The sequence below is a fragment of the Triticum urartu genome, chromosome 5A (assembly GCF_056163025.1).
Source record: "Triticum urartu cultivar PI428250 chromosome 5A, HENAU_Tu73, whole genome shotgun sequence".
Lineage (NCBI taxonomy): Eukaryota > Viridiplantae > Streptophyta > Magnoliopsida > Poales > Poaceae > Triticum > Triticum urartu.
The window spans coordinates 448,895,988-448,908,380 of NC_141877.1; the positions used below are offsets into that span (position 1 = coordinate 448,895,988).

The following is a 12,393-nucleotide window of genomic DNA, read 5'->3' on the forward strand; positions in this document are numbered from 1 at the left end:
AACACATCAAATTGAGCAGAAAATAGTTGTAAAAAGCAACATATAATCATAAATTATTTATAGCAACATATTTTAAACAACAATGTACAAAAACACGTTATCAAAAAAAAATATCCCATAAAGCAACCCATAAAATGTTAAACAATAACACATAATCATAAATAACAACACATAGTCATACACTTTAAGTTAACAAAATCATGATAAATTATAGAGATAATTTGACTGCACATTACATGTTTTACCTAGTGCGATTAGGGGAAAGTTAATATGTTAGAACATTAAAGGAAACCCACTTATCAACATTTTAGATGGGTACATGGGTGCACGGGCATGGGTTATATGATCCCATACCCGTACCCTCGCTACCTGATGGGTATGATATTTTCCTGTTTAAGTGCCCATGTGTAAATTTTTGTCCCATACCCTTACCCTTTCTACCCGATGGGTATGATATTTTCCCGTTTAAGTACACATGGTTAAATTTTTGTCCCATACCCTTACCCTATTAGGGTTTTTACCCGCGGTGTACACAGGTAATGAGTACCCATTGCCACCCTAACAAGGACTGACTAGGTGGCATGTCGGCTGGTCTTCAGATGTCAGCTCTCTGCACCCCCTAGCAACTGACACCTCTACCCGGAGGCGTCTTGTAGAACTTTGTTGTTTTGCTTTTCGGCATGTTTGTGTTTTTCGCCTATTAGACCTGAATTTTACTTGTCCTCAGGGCCGGCCCTGGGCCAGGGCAGCAGGGGCGACGGCCCGGGGCCCAGCCAAATTAGGGGCCACCACCTGTAGGGTACAGTGTGTGTGTGTGTGTGTGTGTGTGTGTGTGTATATATATATATATATATATATATATATAAGTTTAGAAAATTGGTGAAAAAGCAAGAGGCTGTAGGAAGGGAGGCCCATCTCCAACAGAAGCCCAACTGCCAAGAGGCCCGAAGTCATGCTAGTTCGTTTTCTCGCCTGGGGCACAGAGGCGAGCGACTCTCCTCCTCAGTCTGAACGCCGATTCGTTTTCTCGCTTGTTCGCCTTCACAGATCGGGCAATTGTGTGTCTTCAACAGCGGCTGCCGCCAGATGCGTTTGCAAGGAATAACAGGAGACAAAGATAAATCTCAAGATTAATTTCTCTTAGCCTCAATCTTAATCTAGTGATAGCAGGAGACAAGAGCTTCTCATGTCTAAATTTATATTCTTCTTTTTACAACAGTAGTGGCCTTGGAGTAGAGTTCGATCTGTTGTTGCCGACTTGGTCCTAGACTTCTTGTTTCCTTGTGAGGAATGACACTGCTGATAATCTTGATGAATTAGATGGCAATGGTGCTGAAAAACAACAACCTGCTGAGAATGAGACCACAATTCAGGAAAACAATGCCCATGAGACTCCTATAAATTTGAGTGGCCGTGAGAATCCTACAAGTGTTGATGAACAAGGATCTTCTCCTTTTGATATCTATGACCCTAGAAACCGGGACGCTCTTGACAACAAAGCAAGAGATATTCTGATTGAAAAAGGGCCTACAAGGGAATACAATCTTGTATTCGAAACGGATAATATTGAAAGACATTTTTCGTACGCTTACTACTCAAAAAATGCACAAAGGAGCCGTTTCTCATGATTACTGGAGGCTTGGAGGTTCGTTAACATATGCTTTAATTAATTTTTTTATGCTCTGTAATTCTATGATATTTGATTTAGACATGAAGCATGACCTTGTTATTTATGACCTGGAGTATTATTTACCAAGGAAAATTACCACTGTTTATTATAGCTTTGCAAAAAAAAAATCCATCAATGTATGGGATCATTTTTTCCCTCCAATGTCGCCACTGGGCCCATTCATTTGAGTTCGCCCCGGGGCCTCCGAAACTCGAGGACCGGCGCTGCTTGTCCTTGTGCTTAAATAACTTGCTGCGTGGACTTGGTTGTTGCTTTATCAATAAAGGGGTGAAAGACTATTCGAGAATAAGATTTTTTTTCATATTTGCTTATGTTGAGTGTGTGGTGCAATATATAGATGTTGAATAGTACTGCTCCCTCTGTGTCAAAAAATGTCTTATATTATGAACATAGCGAGTAGTTTTTATCTTCCGAGCTAAAATATTGATTAGTATCAGGGATCATACAATGATGTGCGAGTGCGTTGAGCTCCTAGAACGGAGGCTCGGGGCCCTTTGAGGTAGTATCTAGTCTCCGATCGATGGTACGATTGTCAAATATCAAAATACGACAGCTCGTATGGCACACAAATACTTAGTTGCGTGCATCTCAATTCCCGGTGTCCAATGCTGCATGCAGCTGATCGACCCGTGTCCAATGCTGCATTCAGCTGATCGAGGAACGCTGTCGATCATCGATCCACCGTGTTTGGAGTTAGAAAAACCGATCGCGCACGTACAATTTGTTGCAGGACACATAAAAGACGACAACCCAGACGACCGTTCGAGAGATATCTAAGACTCCCGATGCTACAAATTTGAATCCTCCGTGCATGGGTTGGGTACGCAGATGACCGTCAGAAATGACACACTTGCGTGAGAGGTCCATGCATATGCGGTGTGAACGTACAGTCGTAGTGCAGATGCAATATGTTAACGGTGATACCAACTCATCTTGATCAAGTCACGGATGATCTGACGACGAGAGCCCCCAAGCGGAAGAACCAAAAGCAAAAGCTCCATCCCGTCGTCTCCAGGCTTGGACGGTAGCACCTCCCCCGCTTAAGGCTTAACCTCACCTCCATGTTGTCAAGGAAAGGCACTAGGAACGTACCGACGATTCCATTATTCGGACCAGCAATGCATTTACTTCGGTTCATGTGTAGTAGCTGACACTCACTGCCTCAGTGCCTCGGGTCTGGGGAAGCTAGGCAGACCGGTCAAATAAGAAAAGCCAATGGCGCTGCAGAGCTCCGTGGGTTAGCCTGCCATTTGTCTTGTTTTTACTGCCTTGTAATCTTCTCTTCTGACTTCCGATCGATCCCTGGCTGCAGCTATACGGAGCGAGTACTGCTAGTTCATATACAAACATGTTTACGGGAACCGATGCCGCGGAACATGCCCCCTCTGCTTGTCTTGGTTTTACTAGGGATTGGCGACTAATACGTACAGCTTGATTACGAGTATAATACGATATGAAGCGTCCAGCCATTGCCAGCATGTTGCAACCTTAAGCTGATACAGTTCTAGGTGATCACCAGCGCGCTGCAAACTAAGCCGATGCAGTTATGATTGTCTAAAGCTCACTGTTACGAGTATCCCATACGTGATTCTTTAGTGATTCGATTCCGTATTTCCATGGCCGTGGCCCGTGTAGGGCGACCGATCATGATGGAGACACGGGTTGGCTAGCGACTCTAGCTACGCGTCGTGGCTGCAGAAAACTCGATCGAGGCACCGACTTTTTGCAACGGCAGCACGTCTCGCGGGACTGAATGACTGACAGAAACAGCGAGAGAGCCAGTGTGCGTGTCCCAGCATTCAGGGTACGACTCACACGCAGTGAACGGTCGACCATCCATCGTCCCGACCACTCACCACTCACCACTCACCATCGGTCGGCGCCATGGCGCCATGTGTTTTGGTTTAGCGCTCCTGCCCTGCCTTCGTGTCCACACACAGTCACACTCACGCTCACACCTCTACGTTCTCCCGCCAGTTATTAGAGCATCTCCAAAAACCGTGCTAAACTAGCGCCGCGCCGCAAATTAGACCGTTTTAGCGCGCGCGCAACGCGGCAGGTCGCTCCGGCGGGCGCGTAAAAATGGCGCGCGCACTATAACGGGTTGGGCGCGCGGTTGAAAACACTTACCCGCGCGGCGTATTTCGAGCGCCAGCTACAGCGCGCGGCACACTCGAGCGCTCGCGCCGCACTCTCTCCTCTCCTCGTCTTACGCCCCGCGCGTGCCGGCGCCGGCGCCCTACCACCCACCCATGGACGCGCACACCGGCGCCCCGCTCACCCCGCTGTACAGCCGCGACACCCCCCCCCCCTCCGCCGCCGCAGCCGCCGCCGCCGCCGGAAACCCTAGCGCGGGAAGCGCTGGCGTCGCCACCGCCGGAGCACCGCCGAGCGTCGGCCTCGCGCGCAGCCTCTTTTTGCCGCCGCGGATGACCACGGCGCCGGGTGGCGACGCGCCGGCGCCGTCCCATGCCGCCGCCGCACCGTCGAAGAAGGTCACCAATGCGGCGCGGACAAAGAAGGGCAAAACATCCGCGAAGAATTTCACATGTTTGTGTCAAATTGTTTATGTTAAATTTCACATGTTCATTTTTGTTCAAAATATCATATATGCAAAACGTCCAGCGAGTCGCGCGCACTGTATTTTTGCGCTCTGTTGAAGCGGCGGGCGCTGCATTATAGCGCGGCTGCTGGAGGCAGCGCAGGCGGGCGCTGCATTATAGCGCGGCTGCTGGAGGCAGCGCAGGCGGGCGCGTAAAACCAACCGCAGCACACGCGGTAAACAGGTTTTTTGCGCGCGATGCTTAGCGCGGCTGTTGAAGATGCTCTTATACACGCCCTGCGCTGCACCTAACTTGCCGCGGGCGGGGCGGTGGTCACCACCAACCCAGGCCGGGCGGGCGTTAAATAACACGCAACGAAAGGCGTTCCTCGAATGGTCAGGCGGCCATTTCGAGAGCTCGGATCTCGACGGAGCAGTCATCCATCGTCCTGCTCGTCTCTTGGACCATGCCATGCATGCAGGCAGCCGGGCAAAGCGAGTGTGAGCGGGGGACTTGGCCTTGGCTGCGTCCCGCCACAGTACGTGGTCGATCGATCGTATCGTATGGCCACCGTGAGTGAGAACACGCACATCAACGTCAATGCTGTGCCCGGCTGCGTGAGACTGTGGCGCAGATAAAAGTGACTGCCACAGTGATGGCGCCGTATGCCTGCCTACAGTCCTATGCGTATGTACAATTGTACATATACGCACGTACACATGGACGATACCGTTGCCGATCCAACGGGGTACTTTACGGGTCACACACTCACACTCACCGGAGACTGGCCGGGTGTATAGGATCCGTTCCGGCAGGAGGAAAGAAACCGTTATAGGAGGGCGCGCCGTGCGGAGCCCGAGCAATAGCATACTCAAAGATCGTTCCTGGCTGGCTAGCTAGCTCGTCGAAACGGGGGCCAAAGGTTAAAGCTGACGCGTGCGTGCAGAGCACGGCCGCGCGCGTGACCGCGGCGGTCGGCCGGGCGGGAATCCGAGGGCTTGCCCGCGCGCACCGGAGGCCGGCCGGTGGCCGACGACAGGGCGAGCGAGCAGCGGCAACCAAGGAGTGCGTCGTGCAACAATAAGGTGGGCGTCACCACAGTGCTGCGATTTCATGGCTGCAGTGGCGGTGCAGGGAGGGGTCTGATCACAGGTGAACAGTGGCACAAACCGGGGCCGGCAAGCGTGGTTCTTCTCTGTGCGGTCAAAGGGGTCGTTGGGTTCTGGCTAGCACTAGAGCTGCGTGAGGCTCTGCGTTGCAATTCAATGGCTTAATGGCTTAACGGAGTGGTACGACCAATGATGAGTGAATTATTGTTACATTTTATTCGCCGTTTGTTGCAAACCGAGTTGAACTTAGTCGGCTTTAGAAAGCGGAGTTGGATCACATCACATTTACTAGAAAATAATATTAGTTTTGGCTGGATCTTAATCGATTGAGGGAAAACTATGCGCTCTGCCCACGATAAGAGGCAACATAACGAAACCATAGACTCTTCCTCACGTCATTCACAGCTCCCCTCCCCCCGTCGCCCCTCGCGCGGGCGACCGAGGGGCTCCACCCCTAGCCGCCGGGTCACCACCCTTTCCTCTCCCTCTCCTCTGTCGCCACTGGTGGTAGGCGCCCGGCTTAGCCTGTGCATGCGCCGGCGGCGGCGGAGGCACTCTTCTCTCGCGAGTCAAAGGATGATGCGGGGCTCCCTGGCTCGAGGGTGTGATCCCGATCTGGGCTGTGGCGGCGCCAATCTAGATCATGACGGCCCAGATCTGGACTTCGTGGTGTGGCGTCTAGCCGGCGTCCTATTGGCGGCTGTGATTGCAGTGTTGGCGCTGCCCCTCCCGACCTAGGGCGGAGGGACTTGGATCTGAGGCGGCGGCCCCGAGGTTGGCCTCCCTGTCCTATGGCGCGGCAGGGCGGGTGGCCTGCCGGGGATCGGGTCGGATGGCCGACGATCCATCGGCGTGTTGGTGCCGCGGCTTGTTGCCTCGGTGGCCAACGGCGTCGAGCTGCTTCTTCCTCCAATACTTGCATTGTGCACTCCGTCGTAGCGAACATGGCTACGCTGCTTGCCAGCTCCTGCCGACCGCGACGGCGACGACGCCCGAGGGTGTCGTTTCTCTTCTTGGAGATGTCGTTCGGCTCCGCCTCACCTTTTCCTACTCCACGGTTTCTCTGGGTGAAAACCTTAGGGCGGCGACGGCGCTCATGGCGCCGTCTCCTTCTTGAAGGCGCCGTCGAGAGAGCTAAGTGGTCGCGGGCACGACTCGTGTTCGTGGGCAGTTGCAATTGGCGTGCCCCTCTTCCTCCAGGAGGCATCTGCTTCGGGGAAACCCTGGATCTAGGTCTCCTAGATCGTATGATGACGGAAACTATGGTGACGTTCTCCCTCTTGAGGGCATCGTTTTGGAGCAGGTGCTGATTGGAAGGGCCCAAAGGCAGAGCGGGGCTTCATCTTCCGCATCGATGACGGCGGGTCTCGGCAGCGTGGCGGAGTGGAGGCTCGGCTTTCGATGCGGGTTGATGGACTCGCATAGGAGGGTGACATTGTCTGGCGTCGATGGCAGAGAGGCCTAATAAGTTGGGTGCAACATTTCTGCTCTGAGGATGGATCGATGGAAGATGGAGGTGAGGGCTCTTGCAGCGTGCGGTGCTCACTTGGAGTGTGTCGGACCGGTGTGTGACCCAGTCTAGGTAGTGACTTGGATGGGGCATCCGCCTTTAGATGTTAGGCTTTGGTGCGATGTCTATTTCGTATTAGATTCGGACATTCCCCCCCCCCCCCCCCCCTCCCCCCGTCATCAAGGGATGGGAGTAGCAAGAGGCGTTGCCAAGATGGTGGCTTCAGGCTTATTGTTGTATTACCTTATAAGGTCTTTGAAAATAATTAATAATATGGGTGCATGCATCGTCCAGATGCAGAGACCGGAGGTATATTCTCCTTTTCAACAAAAGAAAATGCGCTCTGCCCTCGAGCGTGCAACTCTATTTGCACAGAAAAAATAGAAACATGAGAAAAAGACATAAAATGTACACCAAAAACTAGAAAATAAATAAATCTACACAACTAATTGCGCAGGTCCAATGGTTCAAGGGTTGATGGAGAATAGTTATTTCACAATCGATTGAGAAATGGTAACTCGCTAAGCAATTTAGCACGTCATTTTATGGGTAAGGCTCTTGTTTCGTTATTGCATTTTCCGTGGCAATGACAAGTGGATTCAATCAACGAAATTTGCAAGCCACCGCCGACTAACTCGTCTATTGCCAAAGGCGCAACACATTTCAGGACATCGAAGCGCTATGCGATAATCACTATGGTTTCTGAGCCATCTAGAGTTTTATTTGGGGCGACTCTTTAGTAAACTTCTACTACTACTTGTTTAACGATGATGTAGCTAAAACAAGTGAATCTCAATGAAAACTTGCAGTTGAAACACGAGATGCAATTGAAACATTTTATGCAATTGTAAATGCAACATAATCAAACGCATCTTTTACTAGATTATTACCTGGTACTTCCCCTAATTAATGTGTAAATTAATTAGCAAACACAAAATAGGAAAGAGGACAACATTATCCTTTGGTCGGGTCCGGAAACTCGTGGTGTGCACTGTCTACATACACACAACCCTCAAGGTCGCCCAAACTGATTTTGTACCCCAAGCGAATGCCAAAGAGAGCCATGGTCAATCATGGTAGAACCACCACTTTGATCACTCTGGACAGATTACAACATCATTTTGAATTTTGGTAATTTTAGTGAGTACCCAGAATTTTGGAACCTCAAAATTCCAGGCCATGTTCAGACTAATTACAAATCAAATTTAAATTAGATCATTTTTGGTTAAAAATCATTTAATTTTGATTGCTTGGAATTCAAAATAATTTTTGAATATTTTGGAAAAGGTCTGAAATATTTGTGTTACAAAAATTGTAAACCTTGGTGCTCGAGGGAGTTCAAATGAATCTTGACGCCACAAAATAGCATAAAGATCAAGAAGAAGAGTTTTCATGGGCGAACACTCGCTAACATCATAGCAGATAGGCCTTGCCGAGCTCTAAAAAAAGCTAGTTGATTAATGGTAAACTACTTATCATGTTCTTTGCATAGAGCTCCGCTTTTTAGAGCAAGAAACCTGACAAAACCGGAGGAACGTATATATAAACTCAGATCAAAATATGGCCAAATCAAGTATGCACATCTACTGCATCGAGATATGTGTATATTTGAACTTCTAATAGTTGGAACTTATCTTCTTTTTTGAGAATATGCAACTTATCTAAGTTATATCAATATAACTATGATAATATATATTGTGTGTTAATAAAATTGAAGGTTATTTTGGTGAAAGAGAGGAAGAAAAGGAGAGAAATGTTATCTCGCAAACGCCTAAACTTGTCATGCCATGCCAACCAAAGTTGCGGGATTTGCCGTGATCGGAGTCAGAAGTTGCCATCCACCATGAAAAAAAAGGCAGAAAATTGACACGTTGTGCACAGACATATTGCCATCCATTCGGTCGTTATCCGAGGGCTTTGAGGGCATTCGCTGGGAGCCATAAAAATGTGATGTCCCCGGGGAATTGGTGTTCGAAAATAAACTGCACAGTCCGATCCGAATTAATTAACATAGCCTCTATTCAATGTAATCTTAGAGTTGTAAATTTTGCTGAAAGTCCCCTCCACAGAAGAAGCATCATGATCATATGTTAGTTGTCATCCGTTAACGCCTTGCTCAACTCGACAAACAAAGGCAAGGTGTTATTGTCGCTCTCGTCACATGTGTCCGTTTCTTCCCTTTTTTTTACCCGTCATCATCTTCTCTAATCATCATATTTCGTCACCGGCAGCACACAGTATCTCTTTTTACGCGTACTACATGCCAGACCGCAACGGTAAAAGCAATATGCAATAGGAAAGAAAAACGATCAAAGAAGAGCGCAGGAATTCACTCACGCAAAAGGAAAACAGTCGTAAAAAAAGGGCCAGATAGAAAAGCAATGCGGCGCCTCAAAGTACAAACTCGGAAAGAAAAGGGGTTCAACGAGCGAAAGCGGCATGGAAAATTTTGGCTGCTCGGGTCAGCGCCCCCGCTTCCCGCTTCCGTTGCCGTCTTTACCTCTTGCCCAAAATACCCTCCGTTGTCTGCACGCCGCTACGTACAAAAGACCCGTCCCCCACTCCCTCATCCGCCCCTCCCCTCCTCTTCCTCCTCCTCCGCTTCCGCACCTCACCCGCTCCCGGCCAGAGGCGGAGCACGAGCCGCACGAGGTCCGTCGAGGAGGAGGACTGGAGGAGCAGACCGTGTATCTTTGCACTATCATTTACCAGGAAGGAAGCGCCGGCCAGCAGACTGATGGCTCCCAGCTACGAGATGGCCGCCTCCATCCTGCTCTGCGCCGAGGACAGCAGCAGCATCTTCGGCTTCGGCGACGAGCAGGAGGCGGCGGTGGGAGCGAGGGCGAGCGGGTCGCCGTACTGCGGCGGCGAGCTGGCCGTAGAGTTCCCGCTGCCGTCCGAGGAGTGCGTGGCCCGCTGGGTGGCGACGGAGGCGGAGCACATGCCCAGGGAGGACTACGCGGAGCGGCTCCGCGCCGGGGGCGTGGATCTCCGCGTGCGGATGGACGCCGTCGACTGGATATGGAAGGTGCGATCTCTTTCCTTAATCGACGCGAGCTGCCTGTCCGTCTCGCCTCTGATTCGCCCCCGTTCGCGTTGATGTTAACCATCGGTGTACCCGCAGGTTCATACGTACTACGGCTTTGGCCCTGTGACTGCCTGCTTGGCCCTCAACTACATGGACCGCTTCCTCTCGCTCTACCAAATACCGGTAACGAGGAGATACGTCCACCTATGAACATGGCGGGCATTAATGCACGCCACGCCATTGCAGCGCTGATTCATGTGAACCTCGCTCGTGTTTACAGGAGGGCAAGGCTTGGATGACGCAGCTGCTATCGGTGGCGTGCCTGTCTCTTGCCGCCAAGATGGACGAAACCTCCGTGCCTCAGTCCATCGACCTGCAGGTGAGATGATAATCTAATGACGATGAAGCCTGCGGTGCCCATTTGGTTGGTCTGAAGATCTTGTAATGACCAAAGCACTGTGTTCGACCAGGCCGTGGACGCGCGGTACGTGTTCGAGGCGAAGACGATCCAGAGGATGGAGCTGCTGGTCCTGAGCACGCTCAAGTGGCGGATGCAGGCCGTCACCCCCTTCTCCCACCTCGACTACTTCCTCCACCAGCTCAGCGGCGGCAATGCGCCGTCGAGGCAGGCCGTCCGGGACGCCACGGAGCTCATCCTCTGCATATCCAGAGGTGCGCACGCACGCAACGTCTTTTTGGTTGGCACATCGATCTCTGTCAGAGATGCGTCGGCCATTTCAACAAAATCTAACATTGTGGATGACAGGGACGAGCTGCCTGGAGTTCCGGCCCTCGGAGATCGCCGCGACGGTGGCCGCCGCCGTGGCCGGGGAAGAACCCGCCGCCCACAAGCCGGCCTGCTGCACCCACGTAGATAAGGTGAGACGCGCACGCAACGCTTTTTTTTTTGTCTGGGCACCACGTCTCATTTACTGCGTCGCAGCGCGGTTCTTGGCCTTTTGGACCTGCATGCAGAAAAAAGTCACTGCAGTCGTCCCTGTAGCCGCGCGTACTTCTCCAGACACCATGCAGGGAACGCGTGAGCCGCATTTACGCTCTGTAATGTAACATGGCGACTTAATGGCTTGTTGCTTTCTGCAGGAGCGGGTGCTGAGTTGCCATGAAGCCATGATCCAGGCCACCGGCGCCGCCGTGCCGCCACCTAAAACCGCAGGCCTGATGGGCAGCGCCTACTCCCCCGCCATGTCTGCCCCCCGGAGCCCCACCGGGGTGCTCGACCTGGACGCCGGCTACGTCAGCTGCACAAGCGACGGCGCCAGCACGGCGACCACCATGGCATCGTCGCCGCCCGCGAGCTCTGGCTTCGACAGCTCCCCGGTCAGCAGCAAGAGGAGGAAGATCAGCCGATGATGATCAGGACGATGATAAGCTCCACAACCCTACCGGTCTAACCCCCAAAAAAATCTTGATAGCTTGATTAAAGGTCACTTCTGTGCGCGCCCATCATCATCGTCGTCTCTCGGTGGGCAAGTCAAATGGTTTGGATCGACTACGATGGCTGTGGGAGCTTTTGATGCCGCTGAAAGGCAGCTGAAAGGACCAAAGGCAGCGCGCTGTGGACATGACAGGAGAGCAAAGACGTCCATGGATGGATGAATAAAAGACGGGCCAGATTCTGAAGTCTGAATTACTACTACCACTCTACTAGCAGTAGGCAGCGACAACGGTGGTCGTTCCCAAAAGAGCAAAGGTTTTGTGCGAAGACAAAGCCGTGGATGCGATGAGATGGGACGCCCAAAAATAAAAAGACAGCGGCGCAACGCAAGAGCTGGTGGCAGGCACTGACTGTCCTAGCTCTGTTTTGGCGCGGCTTGAGTAGTTTGCACTGTTCTGTAATTTTCCCCTGATTTCCGTTGTGAAAATGAAAAGAAAAAAAACTGAGATAAGCAAACAAATTTTGGCGTCAAATAACGATGGCATGATTGAGATCCATGACGAGGCAATACTAGCTACATAGTACAGTAAAATGAAAACAAAAGAAAGACAAAACCCATAAGATGTGGAAGTTGGTTTTGCCTTTAGGGGTTCATGAACTATCAACATCATCTACGATCGGTTCTCTTTTTTTGCTTTGCGCTTGCTGCCATCATATAATGTTTGACCAGTTGTCTGCATAGACCGTGGAAATAAAGAGGGGAGACACTGTCTGGGCGAGCCTCGGGAACACAAGCATAAAAATAGGGCTGGTGCCATACAGTGCAGGAGGTGTTGAGAATCTGCCTAAACGAAATTAGGTTAGCTGGAGTGTATGGTCCACTCTTGGACTCGTTAAAGCTTCTCCCCGCCAAATTGCAGTTATAAAATGAGTGCAGCTAGATCTCAGTTTTTTTAGAAATATATCCCCAATAACGTGATGATGTTTTTCGCGGTCACTCGTTTGAGCGAACAACCGCATAAGAAAGTGTTCCCTCAAAAAACCACTCCCAGCAGATGCTCAAGATTGCCATGCTATAACAAATACATTTGGCATGCTATATGGCAGAAAGATTTAG

The 12,393-nt window shown here is 50.9% G+C and overlaps 1 protein-coding gene across 1 annotated transcript; it reads left to right on the top strand.

Moving 5' to 3' along the window:
- The first annotated feature begins 9,443 nt into the window (after positions 1-9,443).
- LOC125556194 (cyclin-D4-1-like) lies at positions 9,444-11,844 on the top strand. The gene is made up of 6 exons (XM_048718975.2): positions 9,444-9,880; positions 9,977-10,063; positions 10,161-10,259; positions 10,351-10,552; positions 10,647-10,759; positions 10,982-11,844. Exons 1-6 carry the CDS (start codon positions 9,590-9,592, stop codon positions 11,249-11,251), a joined length of 1,062 nt encoding a protein of 353 aa, XP_048574932.1. The 5' UTR covers positions 9,444-9,589; the 3' UTR covers positions 11,252-11,844.
- Positions 11,845-12,393: the final 549 nt, after the last annotated feature.

Coding starts and splice junctions, on each gene's coding strand:
- LOC125556194 (XM_048718975.2), top strand. CDS start 9,590: ATGGCTCCCAGCTACGAGATGGCCGCCTCCATCCTGCTCTGCGCCGAG. Junction 9,881..9,976: donor CCGTCGACTGGATATGGAAG/GTGCGATCTCTT, acceptor GTGTACCCGCAG/GTTCATACGTACTACGGCTT. Junction 10,064..10,160: donor TCTCGCTCTACCAAATACCG/GTAACGAGGAGA, acceptor TCGTGTTTACAG/GAGGGCAAGGCTTGGATGAC.